This window comes from Pongo abelii, chromosome 3, assembly GCF_028885655.2.
Source record: "Pongo abelii isolate AG06213 chromosome 3, NHGRI_mPonAbe1-v2.0_pri, whole genome shotgun sequence".
In the NCBI taxonomy this organism is placed as follows: Eukaryota; Metazoa; Chordata; class Mammalia; order Primates; family Hominidae; genus Pongo; species Pongo abelii.
In genome coordinates, this window is record NC_071988.2 from 172,422,326 (window position 1) to 172,447,193 (window position 24,868).

The 24,868-nt window shown below is 36.0% G+C and overlaps 2 protein-coding genes across 3 annotated transcripts in view; one reads left to right on the forward strand and one right to left on the reverse strand.

Annotated features, from left to right (window-relative positions):
• LRBA (LPS responsive beige-like anchor protein) overlaps positions 1–24,868 on the reverse strand; it is a 763,816-nt gene that overhangs the window by 307,263 nt on the left and 431,685 nt on the right. For both annotated transcript variants that reach the window (XM_024245927.3, XM_054553557.2), the window contains exons 37-39: positions 18,853–18,977; positions 10,616–10,762; positions 7,974–8,110 (exon numbers count right to left, since the gene is read on the reverse strand). In XM_024245927.3, coding sequence (XP_024101695.2) covers positions 7,974–8,110; positions 10,616–10,762; positions 18,853–18,977 — 409 coding nt within the window. The remainder of the gene's footprint in view (positions 1–7,973; positions 8,111–10,615; positions 10,763–18,852; positions 18,978–24,868) is intronic.
• Positions 617–4,615, forward strand: MAB21L2 (mab-21 like 2). Its single transcript, XM_002815202.5, has one exon. It carries the CDS (start codon positions 2,945–2,947, stop codon positions 4,022–4,024), a length of 1,080 nt encoding a protein of 359 aa, XP_002815248.1. The 5' UTR covers positions 617–2,944; the 3' UTR covers positions 4,025–4,615.

The following is a 24,868-nucleotide window of genomic DNA, read 5'->3' on the forward strand; positions in this document are numbered from 1 at the left end:
CGAGGGCGCGAGGTCCCCTAGATCCTTAGGCGGCGAGGCGTTCCGGGACGCACGGGGCCTCCCCGGAGAAGACTGGAGGTCAAGCAGCCCAAGTCTCTGCCACTCCAGAGAAGTTAACTAAAGCTCTGGAGTCCGAGAGTTGCGCGGACACTTACTTCTGACTGTTCTTCCTAATCCCGGGAAGGCAAACCCTAAGCAACAAATCCGAGATAGTTTTTTTTAAGCAAATATTCCTTAGAAAGGGACTTATGGCAACGAGAGAGGAAGGGTGACAAACTGCCTGTGGTCCGCACCAGGTATGTAAGAAAGAACCAAGAGGCCCAACTGTCTGATATCAAGTAGATGGAAAGAAATTAACTTCCCTATGCAATTCAATTCAGGTTCACCCGGCCGGACTTTAAGAGGGTAAGTCAAGCCCTCCCAAGGGGTTTTGAAAAAGCCGAACTACCAGGTTTCTAAAACGAAGTCTTTATCCAAATGGACTCATAGATTTTTATTTTTATCGCATAACCCAGGGATGGAATATAACCTCCCCAATCAAACTAAAAATAATCACATCTACCTGAAATACGTTAAAAAGATTCAGAATCCAGACATCTTAGGTTCATACATAAACTCTCAGTATTAAGCAAATCAGAAACAATGTTCTAGCTTTTTTTTTTCACCCAAAAGTATCGAAAGGCTACAGTGGGTACAACTTGTTTAGGATAATATATATACTAAAAGCACATGCATGCCTTTCATTGAAATGCCTAGGGAGGAGTGAAGCCATCTGTGTAATCAATAACAGGATAGTTATAGATTTTTGTGGCAGTGAAGTCTTTTAAAAGCAAGAGTCAATTATGAAAATAAAATCATTTTACAAATGAAACTCTGTACCTGTACCCCCTAAGAATACATTCACAATTAGATTTACAACAGTAATATTTTAAGAAAACTTTAGGTTTACATTTACTTCCCTTTTCATTAAGTTTGAAACAATTTTAGTAGCTTATTTTAAAAGTATATCCTACTAAGTTCTACGACATATAAATTTGCACCATTTCTCACAACTTAGATATTTTCTCTCTCATAACTAGTTAATTCTTGTAAAGATAAAATAATGGTATTAAATACATGTGAATCTTAATTATGAAATAATTATCAAACAAGGTGCTTGGACTAGTTTTTGCCCTGCCCTGTTTTTAAACAGCATATCGAAATTACTAAAAAGAGATTTATAAACCCTCACCTTATATCCACTCCAACCCCCACTGGTGCACATATACAGCAATTGCTCTGATTCTTGGCAACAATGGGAGGGGAGGGGAAGAGAAAGGAGGAAGACTTTAAAGGAGGAAAAAACCTGGAAAAATTAGGTCCTTTCCCAGATTCCCCTTTCTCTTCCCATTTGCCTTCAAGCCAAAGTAATTTTGTTACAGTTTGCACCTTCTCCTACACAATGTTGATAGAATCATTAAAAAAAAAAAAAAAAAGTGAACCTTTCTGAACCATTGCTACTCTCCCTCGAGTTATTCCAGCCATCTCCAGGAAAGTCCCTTCTATACAAACTCTTTTTCTTCTTTGCTACTGATAAGAGAGGAGGATAAAGAGGAAGGGCTGTAAAATGTGTGCAAGCATTTGACTTCCATTATCTCCTCCTATTTTCTTACTTCTCTCTTTACCCTCTTTCTTTATCAAGTGCAGTGGTGGCTGCTACCGTTCGCCAAGCGTGCCTGTCTTCTCTCTCGGATTGGCTAAAGCACTGACAGCTCGGATAGCGATTGTAGGAACTGAAGCTCCACCCCTTCATGATGGCCCTGGGACCATTCATAAACTAAATAACTCCAGGAAACAGCGAGGGAGAGAGAAAGAAAGAGAGAGGGAGAGAGAGAGACAGAGAGAGAGAGAGGAAAGAAGAGAGAGGGAGCACGAGGAAGGGGGGCAGGGAGAGAGAAGCAGGGGGAGAGCGGGGCGAGAAAGAGGTCGGAGGGGAGAGGAGGGGGAGAGACGACTCAGAAAGTGGAATCTGTAAAAGCAACCTAGAGGAGGAGAAGGAAAACCCTGAATCGTTATAACTACACCCCAGATGCAACGCAAGCAACGACTTCGTCACACTAAAACGGATTTTGTGAGGGCCAAAAGTATAAATTACGAAGCAGAAATGATTATCAAACAACTTCCAGCGGTTTGCACCTAAAGAAATACAAGAAGAACCCACTACAAACAAACAAACCCAGTCCAAACAACGCCTCCAGTAGGAAAAGAGGAAAACTGCGACAACACGACCCCCGAGAAGAGACGAGACCAACACGCTGAGGCTGCGGGGCGTCAGCAAACCTCCAAGTGCACGGCGGACTGAGTTGTACTTCGCAGCTCTCTGGACATTAATTACCTCCTGCACCTTCCATTTGGGGGAGGGTGAGGAAGAAGGCACTCACCTACACTGAGCGAAGAAGTCCTATCAGCGTGGAAGAGAAGTTTAAGAATGAACCACTGAATGTTTCGCTTTTATTTTTAAATTTACTTTGGCACTTAAAAAACCTCGTTTCCAGATTTCTGGGCAATCTCGGCTGCAGACATCTAAGCCTAACCTTTTGGTATCCTGAGTTTTTTCTCTCTCCTTCTCCTTCCTCACCCCCACCCCGCTTCTCTCGCACACGGTCATCTTTACATATCAAGAGAAAGCAAAAAGGTTCCAAGAGGTACTTTTCTTTTTAGAAAATCACCTTTTCTCCCCTAATTCTTCTGCAGAAGAATAGAGGTTTCGAAAGAGGGAAAAGGAAAAAAGAAGCCGGCTACGGTATCAGCCGGTCAGCCCAGGTGGAAAACGAGAGTGAAAGTAGGGCTTAACGGAGAGCGCACCGCCTCTTTCGAAAGCCGCTGGGCCACCACCAGTGCGTGAGCCTTGGATCCCTCAACGTATTGCGAGACGCCGGTGTATAGCCCGGACCTGTGCCCCAACATGATCGCCGCTCAGGCCAAGCTGGTTTACCAGCTCAATAAATACTACACTGAGCGCTGTCAGGCGCGCAAGGCGGCCATCGCCAAAACCATCCGAGAGGTCTGTAAGGTGGTCTCGGACGTGCTCAAGGAAGTGGAGGTGCAGGAGCCTCGCTTCATCAGCTCCTTGAGCGAGATCGATGCCCGCTACGAGGGGCTTGAGGTCATTTCGCCCACCGAATTTGAGGTGGTGCTCTACCTAAACCAGATGGGCGTCTTCAACTTCGTGGATGACGGCTCGCTGCCCGGCTGCGCGGTGCTCAAACTGAGCGATGGGCGGAAGCGGAGCATGTCTCTCTGGGTCGAGTTCATCACTGCGTCGGGCTATCTCTCAGCGCGTAAGATCCGCTCGCGGTTCCAGACGCTGGTGGCCCAGGCGGTGGACAAGTGCAGCTATCGGGATGTGGTCAAGATGATCGCGGACACCAGCGAGGTCAAGTTGCGCATCAGGGAACGCTATGTGGTGCAAATCACTCCGGCGTTCAAGTGCACCGGGATCTGGCCTCGAAGCGCGGCACAGTGGCCTATGCCCCACATCCCCTGGCCCGGCCCCAATCGGGTGGCCGAGGTCAAGGCCGAAGGGTTCAACTTGCTCTCGAAGGAGTGCTACTCGCTGACCGGCAAGCAGAGCTCGGCAGAGAGCGACGCCTGGGTGCTACAGTTCGGGGAGGCGGAGAACCGCTTGCTGATGGGCGGCTGCCGAAACAAGTGCCTCTCAGTGCTGAAGACTCTGCGGGACCGCCACCTGGAGCTACCCGGCCAGCCGCTCAACAACTACCACATGAAGACGCTGCTGCTGTACGAGTGCGAGAAACACCCACGAGAAACGGACTGGGACGAGTCGTGCCTAGGCGACCGGCTCAACGGCATCCTGCTGCAGCTCATCTCCTGCCTGCAGTGCCGCCGCTGCCCTCACTACTTTCTGCCCAACCTCGACCTCTTTCAGGGCAAGCCCCATTCGGCCCTGGAGAGCGCTGCCAAGCAGACCTGGAGGTTGGCCAGGGAAATTCTCACCAATCCCAAAAGCCTGGACAAACTATAGGGTGCTGGGGACTGCTTGAAAAGCGACACAAACGGGCGTGCTCTCTCAGACACACAACACACAACTCAGCGATTAACAGCAGAAACTCTGGACACAAACTTTTATGTAAGTCACCTGAAATAAGAATCCGGCAGAAGACCTTCGTTAATTAAGAAGCAAACAAAAAGAGAGCAACCCAACCAAAACAAATCACATTCTTGCACAAAAGTGATCGTTTTCTTCCAAACAATGTGAATTTAAAAGGTCACACAAAAGAAGCAATCGGGCTCTGCCACCACAAAATGAAACCCAAGGTACATTTTCAAATCAATGTATAGTAGTTTCCCCCTTTTCCTTCTTTCCCCCTATCCTTTTTCTCTCCACCCCATCCCCCCCCCCCCATTTCGTTTTGCTTTTGGTTGCCTGAATGTTGTCACCAAGTGAAAAAATTATTTAACTATATGTAAAATTTCTCTTTTAAAAAAAGTTTTACTGATGTTAAACGTTCTCAGTGCCAATGTCAGACTGTGCCCCTCCCTCTCCTGAACCTCTACCCTCACCCTGAGCTGTCTTGTTGAAAACAGTAATAAAAACATTACTTTACATTGTAAATGACTGTTTGTGGATTGTTCTTAAGTGAAGGCAGGGGAGATCACAGTTTATAATTTCCAATGTAAAGATGTGACGAGGAATCAAATGCAAGAAGCTTCCACTTGAACCGATTCGCAAAATTTAAAATACAGTACATTTTGTAGAATTGACTGTATAAGTTCCCACCCAAATCCTTAGAAAATAGAAAACACTAATTTTACTCAACTATAATATATATTTGTTCTGTAGATGTTAAGATTAAAGGTAACATCTACTTCACGCTTAGGAAAAAAGTATGAAAGAAAATATTTTGATCCTAATGTTTAAAGTAGAAAAACCTTTTTCACATTAAAAATTAAGAGATGTGCTTTCTTATGCCATAATTTCAAAAAATCCAATCTGAATCCGATATACAAAGGAAATATTTATGGATTTTTCTGAATAGTTAACAAAGTCAGTTGATACTTTCCTTCAACCGTTTGTCCTCTTCAAGCTTTGAGTAATAAAAATTTAACAATTAAATAAACCACAACAAAAAATACAATGGGTATAGCAATAATCCTCTCCCCGAGCATATGGTGATATGAGCCATTCAGATTTATAAATTACTTCCATTTTAAAATGGCTTAGTTGTAAATTCCATAATTATGATTATTTTAGTCAAATTTCAAGAATTATCTGAAACTGCTTATATGCAATTCAAACAAAAAAGGTTTTCATACCATTTTTATAACCAAAGAAAAATTATTATTCCAGGATTTAGAAACAGGAAAAGTACCTTCCTCCTCTTTCTGTTTTTCTAAGGTAACAAACCAATATACTCATTTCAATGTCTCAGCTTTAACAAAGGTTTCTTTTTAATGCAAGGGAATAACTGATTAAAAAATAAAATAATTAGTCAAACAGAAAGTATCCCAAAGGAATTGGTTTGTCTTGTTTATGTTGAAGGTAACTATATACTCCATTCGCTACGCTAATGATGAGACACAGGTACAGAATATATGTCAGATGTTACCCTTTAATATCTAACATTTATTCTTTGTATTAGCCCAGGTTTTAATTTATTGAGAAAATGCACAAATGAGAGGTGTACAGAAAAATCTTTTTAAAGGCAATTTTAAAGATCAGAGGAAGAAGTTTGAGAGGGGGAAGGGCTGTATGGAGGGATGAGCAGCAGGATAGCAGAATAGATGAAAAACAAGAAAGCCACTCAGGGGTCTGAAGCCTAGTTCACTTGACAAACAGGCTTAAGTTGTCTAAGATTCCTTGGTAAAAATAGTCCTGTGTTAAAAATATAAACTTTGATCCTATCAGTTCTGAAATCATCTCCACTCTTTTGACTCAACCTCTATTATATCTATTTTTCTAGTCGCTCTTCCTGTATTCCTCACAGTAATATTAAGTGGCTCAAACACACAAATTCTTTTAAATTATAAAAACCAATTTATTCTCTGGGAAAATGTTCTGAATTTTAAAAACATTTTCAAACAAACAGTAGGTGCTTACATTTGCACAAAATGATTTAAAGGAATAGTGTTTAGTTTCAAAGATAAAAATAGTATCTATAAGTGACCATTTTTCTCACTCACAAAAGTATTTACAGCAGTAGACATACATCTCCCTCCAACTATTCCAGAAAAAAAGTTTTTAAGTCTTGACAAAAAGAAACAAAAATATCCCCAATTCAGCATATTTTCTTCTTCCTTATTTAATTTAATGCAGGTATCAGTTAAAAAGGAAAAACACTGCAGGAACATAAATGTCCTCATTTACAGAACACCTTAAAGCATTAACATCTATACAAAATTAAAACTTCTCCCAGTAGCTGACTGAAAAATTGTTTTTAATATAAATTGGCAGAAGTTTTAACTTCTGGAATATAAGGAAGGTTGTAGTGATACAGACCATTTCTTCATTGGGCCAAAAGATCTCCATATTTCACAAGCAACAAGAAAAAAATAATTTAATGATGCTGTACAGAATCAGATCAGAAAGAGACAAAACTTGTAACTTCTCTAAAAGGAGCAAATAACTTCAAAGAACCTAATCTCACAGATTGGCAGAGATTCTAATTTTCAGAACAATTCATTAGACACCTTTAAATTAAATCAAATTTTAGGCTTTGCTCTATATGTGTTTAAAAGCATGATAGAATGTCTTGAATTAAATCCCAGTCTTTCTTAAATTCAGAAGTTACCAGAAATTGGAGAGTTTAATTTTGGTAACCTTCCTTTCCTAAAGAAACTAATGCATTTTCAGACATTTCAGTCATGGGACAAAGTAGAAAAAATTTTTAATTGATATAATTTCAGAATTAGCAAGTTTTCTCTACATTGGATTAGTTAACTTATCAAGCTCAAAACAATCAGTTTCATACAATCTACCAAGTCCTGTCTTAATAAAGGCAGCAATACTGAAACAAAGTGCTAGAAATATGCTTAAGACAAGATATGATTTGTTTCTATAGTTTTAAATAAAATTATAATATTTTCATCAAGAGCTATTTTGAAATACTTCTAAATCATTCAGATTTAATAATTCATATGATTACAAAATCAAAGAACCTTCTACCAATAAACTCAAAATATGTGTATGTATATACATGTACATACACATATGCTATCAGCCCGCAAAATAAATTATTCCACTTTTTAAGCCACCTTTTTCTACAGGTTGCTTATTTTGCTCATTTTTAAAAGAAACTGTTTCCTCTCAGAGCAAATTATACCATTCTTTTTCTTGAAATAAACCTAATTTTGGTTTTTATGACTGTGCTACAAATGTTTCTTAGTAAAAACAAAGTTGCCAGGGTCTGAAAAGTAATGAGAAATACATTTTAAAGGGGAAATTACATTTTCATTTAAGAATAGAAAATTATGCAGTGCCTTGTAAAATCTACTATAGGTAATGGGAAACAGAGGTATCTCACACACAGAAAACATGCTTGCATGCACGACAGAGTAGTAAGTCATGGAGACAAAGCAAGGAGAGTGATATATTGGCATCATATCCAGAAAACATAAAGGCTAAACAAAATAATTCCACTCTCAATCTCACTAAATTTTGTATCTTAATTCACCCTTGACCCTTTGAGGCAAAATATATTTATAGACAATGTTCTCTGAGCTTACTTCCCCTCCTCACAAAGAGCTAATGATAAATGCCATTAAGTAGAATTTGTTTTTGAATCTAAATGAACTTCAATAATCTAACTAACTGGTAGGGAATCATAAACTAAAGAAGATAATGACATTGCATATAAGCCAAGGCAATTTAGAAGAAATTCAAACTAAGCCTGTCAGATTTACCAATCCCAATCCTATCCAACAGCACCCACCATCCCATCATAAGAAAAAATGAAACCCCCTCATCTTCTCACCTTGGGGTCGATTTTTTTGAAGTTAGGATCCTCTTCATCCACCTCAAAATAGAGTTCGGAGGAGGTGACAGAAAGAGTGCCCTTTACTACAACAGAGGGGGCCACAAGCTGAGCTGGTGTGCTCAGGCTAACAGGACCTGCCAAAAGGAAAAGACAAGCCACACAAGTTGGAATGACATTTTTCAAAAAATCAAATTCGACCAGAAATTGTATTTCATCTTTTCATTCTCACGTCTAGTACTGAACTGCCTGCCAACTACTTCTACAGTTAAATATTCTGTCCACTCCAAATCTTCCTCTGAAAATGCAAAGTCAGGATTCTCATACTACAAGATCTATAACAGGCAGTTAATGATAACAGTAAACTAGGATGCAATTATTTTACAGGGAGTCTGCAAAGCTTTGGTCTAATCTCTAGGTAAGAAGTGGCTCTGCCTAAATAAGTCCATCCACATTCCATTTAGAAAACAGGCCTCAGGCTATCTAACAACATGAACAACAACCAGGAGCAAAGAAGCCTCAATAGGCTTCCAAGGCCAGGAGTTAGCTTACGGTATGGTAGAGGCATAACTACAAAAAGATCACTAGCTTATTAATGAAGTGGGAAATGTTAAACCATATTTTCTGATAGAGATTTTATGCCAGCTTGACACAAAACCTCTTCCATAACAACTTTACCCCATCAATGACTGGTAAAAATACTTCTTTTCTAAGCCTTCCTTTCCACTGTTAAGTATTGTTCAATGCTTCCAAATCTAATATTAGTGTAGTTCAGGGACTCTGGGAGTAAACAGCTGGAGGGTGGGTTTCCAAGTGAATGAATTTTTATTGGAATAATCAAATCTCCACAGGGCTTATCAAAGAGACAAATCAGACTGCTACTGAAAACAATAGATTCACTACAGATAGAACAGCATAATGTATATTAGAGCTAAATATAAAATATGAACTTAAATGTTATATATGTGTGTGTATATACATATACATACACACACACACACATATAGAGAGATCGACGTAGAAATAATTTGAAATTCCATTGTCAATTCCTCATGGTATAAATCCTATAGGGGAAGAAAATAGCATAAGAGAAGATTGGCACTTATAGTTCTGAATTAATATAGTGCCTATAAACAAGGTGTGCCTATTCAGGTAATCAATGGGTGAATAAGTGTTTCAAAATTCAGATGAATTGACATTTCCATCGATTGTTAGAAGGGTGATAGTGCTTAATCTCACATCAATCTTAATGTGTGCCAGTAGGACAATAGAAGGGATGCTCTGCAGAGATCAGAGCAGGTTTTGCCCTCTATTCCCAATGTACAAATACATTGTGTTTGCAGATGGGCAGCAGATAGCTGCAGAACAGCCATGATTTCCCAAAGCTCATCCTTATAAATGGATGAAATAAGAAGCTATGTGTTCTTTTGCTGTCCCTTTTGCCCTCTGTACATTAGCATGTAATACTGAGAAGAAATAACATTTTTTCAATCACTCTCAGACATTCAATTACAGGGTAAGCAGACAGCTGCAGGAGCTAGGGCAGCCTAGGTCCTACAGAAGACCCCTGACAATTTCCACTTCATTTCTAACCCACACCACTTTATTAGTGTGGATTACTTCTTAATCCTATTGCCATTGTCAAGATTATATAATTAAACTCCCCTTTCACCTCTATTACTGTATGAATGTATTACTAGTAGCAAGAATAGAAGCAAAATAAAGGAAGAAATGGGTAAACGGATGTGAAGGAAAAGACTACAGAATAGCAGTATCTAGATTACTCTCCACTCCCACCAATTAATTTTAGTTTACTTTATAGAAAGGTTTACAGTTATCAGAGAAGATACCATCTTCTCTTTTTGCTTTTTATTACCAAGTGGCATAGTAGCACAGGTTGCAGATATGTCACCAAAAGCAAGATTTTTAATGCCTTTTCTCTTAAAATTATCAAAATGGAAAACTATGTAATTTTCACCTATTGAAATTATAGAACCTTTCAGACTTTCTTCCTTGAGGGAAAGAGCCACAGGTACTAAAGTAAAAAAGCCATTTAATGAATGACTAAAATTTCCAGCTAAATAAGAGAATTTTTCCCATAAGGGATGTAAAACTGAGAATCTGCAGAGTGCAAATCAAAATTCCTACACCAGGCAAAATACGTGAATGTTGTGAAAAGCCATGGCATTCTCGGAATTGATTTGAAAGAGTTACATGCATATACAGCATGTTCACTAAGACCTGTATATCAAAGCAAATAGCTTCTCTCCCTCCAAGCTTTATTTACCAAAAAAAAAAAAAAAAACCTGGCAGAATTTTACTTACAGTCCTATTTTACAGAGATTTGGTAACTCCTATGGGATGGGTGAAGTAATTTTGTTCTTTTGTTGCTGCTTTTAAACTTTTTTCTTTTTCAGTGAAAATTATTCATAAAAGAAAAAAATGAGGAGAGTAAGAAGACTGAATAGAATTGAAAAATAAAGGAGAAACGGTAGAAGATAAGGGGGGAAGTGTTTGAAATAACCATTAATGTAATTGTGGGTATAAGCTTGGTAGTCCTAGTGGTCACAGCTGAAAAATAAGTAATTAGATGCTTATTGTCCCAGAGGTAGCTGAAATATCTGCACAACCACCAAATTTACCGGCAAGATTCTCTAAATCTTTCTCATCCACGGATGACAGAGTATCATCATCGCCTTCCAGGAGGATCTCGTTTTCTGAGTTCTGATTTCCTAAAGCCTGACTCTTGATGGACTGTTTTCCTTTAGCAAGGATATCTTCATCTGTGGCTGAAATGAAAAGGAAACAAAGCTGTCCATCAGTTCTGGGAAGAGCACTTCGGCAGAGGGGGAGGGGCTTAGGTAAGGGTAGGTGGCCAAAGATGGTCAATCTTTTATACACAGTGTCAGCTACAGTGGAGAAAGTGATTGGGATGGCACACATGCCTGATCTGACAAACTCGATCCCCCAACCTAGTCTAATGTTACCCTAAACAAGCACCCTAATCCCATTAAATCTGACCCCTGCACTACTCACCAAACCATTTATTTACTTATAGTTAGGGTAGGAGTGGTTCAAAAGCAGTACTTTTTTTGAAAATTCATTAATAGGAACAATCAAAACCCAGTTTTGGAAACAATATTTAACAGCAAAAAATAAGGACTGATTCATTCCTCCAAATAATGTTATACTGACAAACATTTTGGAATGGTTGAGGAGTGGCTGTGGAGGAGAATCCAGAATTAAAAAGGGTTAAAGCTAAGAGACATTCACAAGCCAGTGAGGATTTAGGCCCAGATACTGAAGCCATATCTGACACTAATAAGACTACAGCAGCTCCTCAAAGCTGCAATCCCTTCTTTATCCACCCTCCCTCCTTCCTTCCTTCCTTCACATTACCCTCGTCCACATGTTCACACATACACTCACTCCTCCACCCTTTTGTCCCTTATACAAATATCCAGGAGCAAGGCGGTGTGGAAACTAAGTGGAAGCTCAAACACTACCTCCTCTGCATGTTTAAACTAAAGGGCTAAAGCACCCCAGGGGCAAACATAACAGAAAGCCTGGGATGAGAGGCATGTGGGCAAGGGGCCTCATGCGGCTTGAACTGGAGCAGCCTGTGGAGAGTAGCAGTACCAGACTCAGGCACTATGACAAGGCAGCAACTGCAGGCGGATGGAGGAAAAGAGAACACCACATCTAGGGAGGGAAGAAGCAGCTCTGCAGAGCACCTACACTCAACAATGGGATCCGAAAGGAGAGCAAAGACGCAACTGAAAGTGGAAAACCCTGAAATTCAAAACTCTGATTCAAAACCCACATCCTTCCACCAGGACGCCTCCCGTTGTTTTGAGCAGCTTTCTCCTTACGACAAGCAGGAAGGCAGATGCTAACTTCTGAATTGTGATTTGTAAAACTTTGTATGTGTATCTTTTCCTAAGCTGTTTTTGAATGGTGTCATATAAGGGTTAAGAATCTTCACCTGACCCTCCTGGCTTCCAGCTAGATAAATCCCAGAGGTAAAGCACCTGATCTACCCAGGCTGCAGCTTTTGATATGGAAATCGGATGGCTAGGGGTTTTTTTGCTCCACTGCAGCTTCTGCCTAGGCATAAGGCCCAAACCCCAGAAAGAATAAAGCAGTCAATTTGCAGTAACACGACTAATATATATATATAATTTATTCTACATAGTTAACCTGCACATGTGTTACCTGATTTGGCAGATCAAAGGTTCTTAGGGTTTGATAAGTACATTTACGGATGATGTTAAAGGTAAAAGTTTTTTTTTCTCATATTTATTGCGAATTCACCATGTATACCATTTATATACAATACTTATAGTGCTACTTAAACATAGGAGTTTTCTATTTAATAAGAAGTCATGGGAAGAAGCTTTCTATATTTACCTTTAAATACACTCTATGGGTAAATAAAATATTTCATACTCACAGGCTGCGTTGTAAGCTACACACATGTGATGGTCTGGACATATGTTTGAAAAGATTACTTTAGTGTATCTAATTAAAGTGGCTTTATTTATTTTTTATTTAATTTTTTCGAGACAGGATCCTGCTCTGTCACCCAGGCTGGAGTGCAAAGGCACAATAACAGCTTACTGCAGCCTCTAGGCTCAAGCAATCCTCCCAGCTCAGCCTCCCAAGTGGCTGGGACCACAGGTGCTTGCCACCATGCCCAGCTAATTTTTTAATTTAACTTTTTGTAGAGATGAGGTCTTTCCATGTTGCCCAGGCTGATCTCGAACTACTGGGCTCAAGCAATCCTACCACCTCAGCCTCTCAAAGTTGCTGGGATTACAGGCATAAGTCATCTCACCTGGCTTATTTTTTTTTAAAGGCTAAAAAGAAATATACTTACAATTAACCAATAATTTTTAGAAAAACAGAACTATGTTCTAAAATCACTTATATTCAAGTATTTATAGTTCCTTACTCTAAAATCAGAAACACTGCCCTGAGGCTAAACAAGATCTTTTGCAATTTGCTATCAACATTTTAAAAAATATATTGGCCACTGAGAAATGCAAATGAAGCACCACCTTCTAAATGTTTTTATAAAGTAAATTATAATAAATTATTATTTTCCAGTTAGATTTTAGTACAGAATCAGTATACCACATTCTTTTTATTTCTTGGATTTATAATTCCTTCTTCAAAGCAGAAATATTAATAATAAGGCTAATATTACATATCATTTTGCATAAGCCAGCAGGGAGGAGTGTTAAAAATACTTTACACAGTTAATTCATTTAATTCTCATAAACCGTCTGCTTATTTCTAATTTTAAGATAAGAAAGCAGGCTCAAAGAGGTTACATAAATTGACCAAGTTAACATGCGTTTGACAATTAGAGTCAGGATTTAAAAATAGGCAGCACGGTGCCAGAATCTGGGCTCTTAACCACGATGCCATATTAGCTCTTAGATGTAAGAAAAAGAAAGAAAACAAAACAACCACTGTTCAATATGAATGTGTATATAATTAATTTGTTTACTAATTCTTATGTTTTTCATAGTGCATTTTAAAAGGTTAAATCAGAATAATAATCAAAAACAAAAAATATTTATTTCCAAATCTAAAATTGATGAACATGCCAAACACGTCAGAAACAACTAAACACCCTGCTCATTACTTCCTCTGATTATTGCCATACATGTCCTAAAGTACACCAAGCTTATGTGAAAGGAAAAAAGAAGAAACCTCTTTAATCCGCAAACATTTACAAAAAAATGAGAGTCCCCAGTGGCAATATGTAATGGTTTAAAATAGCTCAAAAAATAAATTCACATTCATTTATAAATGACCACGAGAAATATAATTATCCCTTCCAATTGCAATTTAAAAATTTTTAAATATGTTCTAATCATGCTGCCTATATTAAAACACAGTAAGGTAACTTCTGAATTAAAGTTTCATTAAAAATTTTACATACTATAGGTGTACTGTATGCATACACACACCCACTTTAATTTATTTATTTACTTATTTTTACAAGCTCAGATTCTGGAATTGTTCAAGCTCCACTGAAAAACCTCTTGTCATGGAAAATATGCAGCTTACTGATATTTAGAATGGTTTTCCTGTAATTAACTCCCCCTTGAGGATTTTAAGTTAGCAGCAGTAAAATTACCAACAGTACTCTAATATACACCACATGCGCTGGTGTTCAATTCTCAGTGGTCTAATAGATTTCTGCTAAAGAACTTTTAAAAAAAATTAGAACAAAACTTTTCCAAGCATAAAATAAAGGATTATTATCATGTTTATATGTGCTGGGGAAAAGTATATTTTTAACTTTCATTTGCCTTATTCTCAATCAACCATTATAAACAAGTATTCTGACATCTTCTGTGAGTATATTCTACACTCGTCTAAAAGTTAATTGGATGAAGTCAGAATATACTTTGGGTTCCATTTTAAAGCTCAATTCAGATATTTCTGGCTAATAAAATTGTTACTAACATGATCGCTGTTTAAATTTTTCATATCATTATTAAGAAATGCCTTTTATTCTGGTTTAATTTCACCTTTTCTTCTAGTTTAATATTTATCCTAACTTAATACTTAAACTGCAATTGTTAAATAAAATTGGAGAAATCTGTCAGAAATGTCATCTTTAAAAATAATTTGATTCACTGAGGCTAAGAACAATGAAAGGCCTAAGAGAGAGAGGCTGGTCCCCAAAATGTAAAATTCAAGTTCTTCAGAGCTAACTCTGGACATAAGTTGATTTATCTATCCACCACAAAACAGGTAAGTAGAATTAAAATATAAAAACAGCAAAAACACACACAAAACTGTTCCACCTTTGATATAAATCCTTTTTAACATCTACTGAGCAAGTGAACTGGAATCATCAAGAGTCTGTATTAAAGTAAAAGAAGTTTATACTTTAAGAATTAGCATTTTTAAAAAAGACTACTATTGGAATAACAGAGTGCCTTCAAACATACATAAAATAAAAATGGGTATCTACTTATGTGATGTGAAGCACACACCATAACAGTATTCTGAACAGTACACATAAGGAATATCTTATAATCAACTATTGTTCTAATCTAATTGATTCCCCTCTATAGTTTATGCTATGTCCATAGCATTCCAAGTCAAGAAAACTGACTGTAAAAATTAATGAAACTACAAAGGATAATTAGGAGAATAAGCCAGGTGCATCTCGTAATAATCATGGGTTAACCAAAATTTTAGAGAGAGAACCTAGTATATGTTGATCCTAAAAAGGAAGCAACAGTATCTGGCATTATTGAAGTTATGAGACAATGGCATGATTTAAGATCTTTACATGATCTGTCATCCCTAGAAAACCAAATGAGTTACTTGTATCATTCCATATGCTTACAAGATACTTTTAAAACTATGTTAAATTCTCCTTATATATTTCTATTAGCAAGCATGTTCTCTACGAAATAAAAATGTCTTGAATTCAATAGGATTCTCTGCTAAACTGTTTTAGCACCTGAATCAAAACCAATCTTTCTACCATTTAAAACACTTTTTACATGGCTTTAATTTGAATATAAAATTCCCATTATATTTAATAATGAATTTTAGAGGACAGCACAGCACACTGATATGAAAATCTGGGTTTCAGTCAGTTAACCTGGGCTTTAGTCCTTTATCTACCAAAAATTATACTGGCCCTTTGTTTCCTCAGTTTCCTTATCTGTAAAGAATAAAGTTAGACTAGATGTTAGCCTTAGGTTCCTTCTACGTCTAAAATGCTCTGATAATAAGTAACTGCTAACCTGGGCTCTGGCATTAGGAAAATGTTACAAATCATTGCTACTAATTTCTAATAAATTTTAAAACTATAAAATGGAAGAAAATGCCCTCAAGAATAAAATGCCCAGCCTTGCTTGAGCTGCTAATTTCCATAAAGAATATTTAATAAGAGGAAGTATTAATTTTAATTTTAAAATATGACTCAGTTTCTGCAAAGTTAAAGAAATCTCCCATTACAACATGACTTTTATAAATAACCACTTTGGAGGGTCTCTGTTTGAAAAATTACCTAAAGCTTTTTCCCCAAGCAAGTTAATGTGAACTTGGGAAGGGCAATTAAATTGTCAGAATTAAAAAAATTTGTTTTTAACTAGAAGGTAGCCAGAAGTAGAGTCATGGGGCTGGTATTGATCGCCCAAACAGAGAACATCACTCTTCAGGTATTTACTCTGCCACCTTTACACTAGAGGCTTTCCTTCAAATCAAATCAATCTATAAAAAAGATGGCTCTTACTACTAAAATACATAACTGATCTCCAATGGCACTTCTATTTAGATGTCTTCCTTTGATAATGATAATATAGTTCATGGTGTTCTAAGATTCTGCATTTTTAAAATGTCCTATCTCCTTAGTTAAATAAATTATAAATAAAAGTGAGAAGTCATAAAAATATAAGAATGACATACTATCCTCATTAATATCTATTTTAAACATTTAAATTCAACATTGAAGCACAGTATTTATCCATGTTAAAATCTGTAATTTCAACTGCTTTTTGATCACATTAACAATTTTGTTTTGCATACTTAATTCTTAATAAGTTTATTTTGATTGGCTTCTTTAATGCTCCAAAATTTTTAAACACCAAATTAAAATTGAATATCACTATAAAATATTTAATACACCAGTAAAAAATTAAGCTCTTTGTTTACAGAATACATTAGCATAAATTTTCTGACATTGAACAATACCATAATACAATCTATGTGCTGAACTTATTCCCTTATTATTTAAAATAAAATAAATATGAGGTAGGATTAGAATTTGTGTTTTTTCAAAAAATATATTAAATATGATATATCTTTGAAATTGTAAGACAACTGAAGAATCTCCTACACATTTAGATTTTTAAACATATATTTCAAACCCAAGTTTTGTTTTTAATGTTTTAGAGTGTGACAATAATTATAAAATTACTATAAAATATTACTCAATGCTTACCTTTGCTGTTCTCTCTCAATTTAAAAATGCACAATAAAACATAGATAATTAACATTGGATTAACCTTTCAATTACTATCGAGAGTAATCAGAGTGAAATCTACTTCTATACAAGTCAAGAGTCTTAGATGATAGTAAAAACATGTTAATAAATTCTTTTTTGTCAAACATTAATGCAGACGCTTAGCATTAAAAAAGCTGACAAAACAATATGATTTTAAAAGCTCAACAATTTATTCATTAAAAATCCTGTAACTCTTCAAAATGGTTAAATGTACTATTTTTGATAAGAATATTTTAATAAATTCTATATTAAATCTATACCACAAATTTTAAATTGAATTACTGATATCTAAGGATAAAAGATTAACAGTCTATCTATGTGCAATTTTAGAAAACAAATCCTCCCCTTCCAGATATAAAAGGAAAATGTTTTTATGAAAACATATTGCCATGTATAGATCTCAGAACTCACAAATTACTGTAAATGATGGTTTAGAAGACAGAAAAATAATTAAATTTCAAATTTTAAGTGGACATGGTAATACATTTTGCTACAAATTGCAAAAAAAGTTCACTTTCTCAATGTAAGCATCATTAACCAAAAACATACCAGAAAATCCAAAAAAACACACAAAAAAAGAAAAAAAAACCTCTGAAATCTGTTATCACCACCTAAAAACTGTATGTACTCTAAAAGCAAAAGTGGCCTAATTAATTCTACATTTTATTTCTCTTTCTCCACCTCCTGTAGTTGAAGATGTAGGGCCATGAGACTATTATTGCTTTTAGATCACTTTGTTATTGACTATTCTCTGTATGACCATTTATTTTAAAGGACTGATGTCACATGTGGGGTTATATCTGATGACATATTGTGGACATTTTCTTCCAGAAATGGCTCTTTAAGGCTGAGTGCAAGAGGTTAAGCTGCCTGACTGAGGCCAAACCTAAGATTACAGATTTTTAATCTAAATTCTTAACATCCTTATTGAATAAAATTAACATTTATTTTGTATACTACATATTTCCATTTAATCACAAGCTGCTGCATGTTAAAACAATACTCTGAAAGGAAAATTAAAAGTACTTCTGACTTTATTAAAAACCAATTTATATTTTATAAAGTCAGGATAATTTTAATGTGGGGAGGAGCATTTCCCCCTTAACTGACTTTCAAAAATCATAAAATAAGTGAAATTTTATAAAAACATATAGTATCAAATCCAAAGGACCTTTTCAGTTTTTCCAATTTACTTATAAGACTTTTACCTAAACTGAATCATAGTCATATGCATTGTAACAAAAAAGGAAAAATGTTTTGTTAAGCTCTGATAACAAAATAATATAGAATAGGAACGTATGAAAATAATGTTTATTCTCTTTTTCCATGAGCCATCTATCATAACCATCTTCAAATCAAGGCTCAGAATCTAGGCACTTGGGCATTTATTATTATCTTTCCCAGTTCATGATCTCATGCTAAAACACCAGGATTGGGGGAAAACCATGTATACACAACAGAACCTAGAAACTTATCTGGTTTGTAAATGCTGTCTTCCTGATATTCATGGATTTAAGGCATGCCTCCTGGATTCATTTACTCAAAGCTGAATGTGTCGCTTAAAAGGAGACATATTTAATCCTTGTACTCTGAAACAAAGGGTCTATGTTAAGTAAGTTTTGTATGTGTAACATAATTAATAAATATACTTGACACCATAATTTAATAGGACTCTATAGTAACTATAAAAAAATTTAACTTCTCTTTCTGGTATGAATAACCATGAAATGTGGTGTTGGACCATTTTACAGTGCCTTGTAATAATGAAGTTATGCTCTTCATTACCAAGTCCTGTACCTGCTGCTATTGGCAAGGAATGGTTTATACACTGACCATGTTCCACGGCTGTTTTTAGTGTCGCTTCAGGATGTGTCGATCCTAGAGGGTTACGCACAAATCGTCGCCGGCGCCGCAAGTCATCTTCCCAGTAGTCAAGGCGCCAGAACTCACGAGGACGACTACAATGAAACAGAGAAGCCACATATGTTAGCAATTATCAAACAGCGTGGTAGCACTGAATTTCTGCATAAAGCTCTCCTTGTTTGCTCTGCCTTTTTTTCCCTCTCCTTCCACTTAATTCTCCCTCCATCTCACACTCCCCTTTCTGCAATCTTTAACTTAGGTATGTCCTTGAAAATAACAATATCACCTTCTAGTCTAAGGAACTCCTTTTCCTTTTCTTGGAAGGTGAAATGAGCACTAAATACATCATTTTGAAATGAATTGCTGACAGTGTGATCAGTTTCCCCACACTCTAGTGGCATGTGCTCTGATTTCAGCCTCATTTCAGCCTCAGCAGGGCACCTTTCTCTGTAGCTGCATTTATAAACCAGAATAGGGAAAAGGCTATTATAAATATGGTATAGCATTACCTATATTAATCAAAGTCCGTCCCCCTTCATTTTTCTTCCTAATTTGTGCCTTTTTGCACAAGGTCAGTAAATCATACCATGAATTCTTGGTCCAGAAAGTGTTAACTTTAATGAATATCTCAGTTACATGGTTATGTATGTGATAATAAAATATTACTCTGTTTAGATGTGCAGGAATTTAATTAAAATAATCTCTTAAAATATTCATTACATTTAGCCCCTGAGGCTTAGAACAACACAAGAAAATGCATTTCTTTTCCATTTACTGTTTTTAAATAAACCATTCCTGTAGAGTGAAATAGCAATCTATTTTCAAGCAAATCAGATTGGATTTCTGTTTTATGTACTCTGTTTTTATATTTAATTAAAAACTACATGCTATATGATGTGCAATAATTGCTATATCGAAAGCATACTTTTGGAAATGTATTTTTTAAAAAAAGGTTTGCTCATTTCAAATTCTATATTTTCCCTTATTACATACACATTTTATATGGCAATATATAAATGTCAGCTTTCTCTCTTGTTAACTAATCATGATCTAGCATGCTGGAAAAATATTTTGTAAGGAAAATACTAAAGTTTTTTCAGTTATAGTAAGAAAAAAATCTCTGTAGAATACATTAATTCAATAAAGATATACAGCACGAACACCTGTAAGTTTCAATAATGAAATTAAAAAATTATTCATAATCAAAACTTCTTCAGGAATGACTAATACAAAATACAATCTTACTTATATTTCGTGAGCTAATAAAATTGTATCTGTCAGCTTTGACAAATTAGTAGTCTTCAACAACTGACAGTCCCAAACTACCCAAGTAAAAGTTACCTTATTTTGATGTTTTAAAGATGCTATCTTTAAAAAATCAAAATAGGTTTATAAATAAGTACTTTTATCAATTAAAAAGTATCTTGTATTAATGAAAAGCATAAACAGTACATTATTTAAAGAAAATCTTTTTAAAACAGTAGAGACTGATCTCTGAAAATGCTGAAGGGATGAGAACATCAAATATTTCCTTGGGTGATTTTGGTCAGGAGGAGGAGATATAATGTAATCAAAATGTAATACAAGAAAGTATAACAATTGCAGTTCTCAAAAAGAAAAATTTAAAAAGCTATTATTATATATTTCTTCATTATTCTGTCTAAATTTGAATAAAAACATGATGATATTATTTGAAAATAAATGAATACCCACAGAATATACATACAATCAAAAGACAACAGTTGTTTTAACTCAATTAATAAAATGAAATTCTCCTTAGGTGAGAAGGAAAAAGGCAGTACACAGATGGCTGTGTGTATGGCTTTGATAGTCATGGAGCTTGGATAGGCACTTCATCATTCTGCCTACCTACATTTATCTGTTAAAATTATTATCAAATATCAGCCAGGATGCAGTCATGAATCACAGGCTGCTCCTCGTCTTCAGGGGAATGATACAATGAGGGTCTATTCATCAGTGCGGCAATCGGCACAAGTAATTAGTTCCCTAGACTGAGATCTCCTACAAAGCCTATTTCAGTCAGCATCACAAACATATGACGATGTAAAGCTAATGAAAGCTGCTCAAATTTGTTAACCTTTTCTGCCATCGATCCTTCTAATACTCTATGCTTCAGTATTATGCAAAGGTAGTAAATTATTAATTTGTCATTCATCCACCCTTCTACGTTTTGAGTCAAATTAAATGATGTCATTCTTCTTGATAACAATTAAAATTATAAGAGATGTTAAGCTGCTATAATAAAATTATGACTAAATTAGGTAACAATAGATTCTACTATAATGCACCACAGTAAAGTCAAATTCAATGGCTATTAAGCATATGCACAATAACTTTTATCACACAGCAGAAAAACCAGAGGAATTGTAAAATTATTCAAAAGTTATCAAGTAACTCAAAGATAATATCTATAGGAAAAATAATCAAAATTAGGAGGAAATAAAACGATAATATTTATTTTTATATCTTGACACTAAAAAAAAATGGTCAAAATGGTGACATTTGGCTAAAACAAAAATACCAATGCATCAGGGAACTGAGAATTTGTTCACATAATAGAAATGAAAGTTGTTTCATTTCTGCTAAATATATATATATATATATGCGCACACATACATACTGTCTTCAAATATATTCTATCAATTTTTTTTTTTTTTTAGTTGGAGTCTCACTCTGTCACCGAGGCTGGAGTGCAGTGGCACTATCTCTGCTCATTGCAAGCTCCTTTTTCTGGGTTCACACCATTCTCCTGCCTCAGCCTCCCGAGTACCTGGGACTACAGGCACCTGCCACCACGCCCGGCTAATTTTTTGTGTTTTTAGTAGAGACAGGGTTTCACCATATTAGCCAGGATGGTCTTGATCTCCTGACCTCATGATCCGCCCGCCTCGGCCTCCCAAAGTCCTGGGATTACAAGTATGAGCTACCGCACCTGGCCTATTCTATCAATAATTTTTTAAAATAGTTAAACATGGTCCAAACAGAATAAACAACTCTGTAATACCGCAGTATGATAATATTTACAATCTCCTGAAGCTATGTCACTTAAGGACTATTTTTCCAACACAATCCAGTTACAATACAATTAAAAACAATCTGAAGACAAAGCAAATATCACTTAGTTCAGATCACATATCTAGAAAGAATTACAAAAATCATTTCAAAAGACCAACAATTTCAATATATATTTTTTGAGAGTCTCTTCATATAAAGCACTGCTTCAGGTGATATAGTGTACAAAGTTCTCATGTAATAGACTTATAATCAAACAGTCAGCCATTAGTCTCATTTGAGAAAATAGCATTTATCATCCAATTTCAGATTGTGTAGGTAATACATGTTTTTGGAGAAAAAGCCACACACCCACTTATTTGAGATGAGGATCATTACTAGCATATTTAAAGTCATTTACATAGTAACAAACCTGGGCCTAAAGTACAATGTTTTGTTTCCCTAAGTCTGCTCCCGCCAACAACACATACTCTCAGTATAATGCTCTACCACACACACAAAAAAATGAGGCAGGCTTTGTCATTTTAAAACAGTATTATAAAGGAGAATGTGTAGGTTTTGGTCTTCAACTTACTTTCTTCACTCTCATTTAAGAAATACTGTTCCCTACCCCGTCCCTTCCTCAAAAGCCTCTTCCAGGCGAAAAAGGATACAAAATTAGCAAATTTATTAATAAGATAGTGATCCAACCCTCTTCCCAAAAGGTTATAAAGTAATTAAAAGATTATACATTTTTGTAGTTATCACCATGGTATGACCAGCAAAATTTAAAAGACTTCATGTATTCAGAAACAGACTGTTGACCAAATATAAGCATGGATAAGATGAGAAATCACTTATTCTGAGACCTTATAAGAACATATCTAGATCACATTATATACCTATACCTTTACATATCTGTATCTATCCCCAAAAGTTATATTAATACTACACAACACCCTTTCACAAACTTCACTCATATCCATTTCCACTAAGATCCTCAAAATCTTCAAAGTAAAGAGGTTAGCCTAAGTTTTAGATCTGGAAATACTATTTCCTTCAGAAGACATAAGCCCTTCTCTACAATGATGCCCTACTTAGGGATCCTCTTAGGACACAATCTCCAGGTATTAAAGTCTTTGACTGATGGAACATATGTCTTTAAAAAGTTATGGATGGCACTGAAGTTAAATATTATAATCTTTCTAATTATTTTTTAATTTAGTTTTTTCATTCTTTGGTCTAACTTCAGAGTCTGAAGTTAAAATTACCATGTAAGTCTATTGGACTTTTCTACATATACCTCATCTAATTATGTTTCTACTTTTTAAAAAACTTTCACGTTACGTGTTTTTATACACACACCTTTAATACATCATTATAATCTACATAAAATAACATAAAGCAATGTCTTTTTTTTTGTTTGTTCTTGTTTTGTTTTGTTTTTTAATACAGTAAGAGTGTCACCCAGGCTGGAATGCAGTGGCACAATGAGGGAACAGAACAAAGCTCACTGCAGCCTCTAACTCCTGGGTTCAAAAGATTCTCCTGCCTCATCCTCCCCAGCAACTGAGACTACAGATGCACACCACCATATCTGGCTAATTTTTTTATTTTCTTAGAGATGGGATCTTGCTACGTTGCCCAGGCTGGTTTCGAACTCTTGGCCTCAAATGATCCTCCCCTCCTTGAGCCTCCTGAGTAGCTGGGATTACAGACACAAGTCACTGAGCTTGGCTGGCAATGCCATTTTAATACATAGAATATATGTTTTATGTTCTACAAGAACAGAATTTGATAGAGTATTAAATTTTTAGAAAGAAATATAACTCAAACATCAATAGATAGGCTATTTATTCTATTTCCTAGGCCTCTTATGGTTACTGATTTGATCAGGTAGAACAAATGGATAAGAATTAAACAAATGAGAATCATTTGGAAGAGGTAGAAGTATTAAAACAAAATCAACTAAGGTACGATTCACATTTTTCCTCTAATAGTTAAATGATACAACTATACAAATTTGACTATTATTTTTTCTCATGTTAATTGCAAGAATTTTTAGGCTGGGCACTGTGGCTAATGCCTGTAATCCTAGAACTCAGGGAGGCTAAGGAAGGAAAACTGCTTGAGGCCAGGAGTTCAAGACCAGCCTGGGCAACATAGAAAGACCCTGGTTCAAAAAAAAATTAGACAGGTGTGGTGGTGCAGGTCTGTAGTTCTAGCTTCTTGGGAGGCTAAGGTGGGAAGATTTCTTGAGCTCATAAGTTGGAGGTTGCTGTGAGCTCTGATGATGGCAATGAACTCCAGCCTGGCTGACAGAAGGAGAGACTATCTCCAAAAAAAAAAAAAAAAAGGAATTATAGAGTTTAGATTTTTTGAAACCCAATTAGCCAGTTAACATGGTATGAATGGCCAAATATTCTAATAAAATACCAATATATTTTCTAATAACAATTATTTATTATTTACCTGAGTCAGCTGTGGGAATACAAGGATTATTACAATGTTGTCCCTGATCTCATGGAAAAGCAGATGCAAAAACAAATAATAAGAATTCAAAAAAGTATGTGTAACAGAACAGAGCTTTACTACAAAGCTATTAAGGTGCACAACTCCAGGGGGCACTTTTCATATCAAAACTTTTGTAAATAACATGCCCTGGAGTTATGCAATGCTTATGGTATATTACTATATGCCACAGCCCAAGTGCTAGGAGAATACTACCTTTACCCACATATCCCCCAGCTCCCCTGCCCCACAATTCAATGCTCAGGCTCCTTTCTTTCTGTGGAATCCAAAAGTTAAATCTAAACTTGGGAACAGGAAACAGAACAAAGCCCTTCAGACACTATCAGTGGCAGTTGCACAGTCAGTATTTCCCTGCTGTAGGAAAAAGTGGTCATATTAGGAAGGTGCTTGGTTGTCAAAACACAAGCAAATTCAATAAAAAGAATAAAATAATTAAGTACAT

What these genes read in the sequence shown, in the direction of transcription:
- MAB21L2 (XM_002815202.5), top strand. Translation starts at nt 2,945, where the DNA reads ATGATCGCCGCTCAGGCCAAGCTGGTTTACCAGCTCAATAAATACTAC.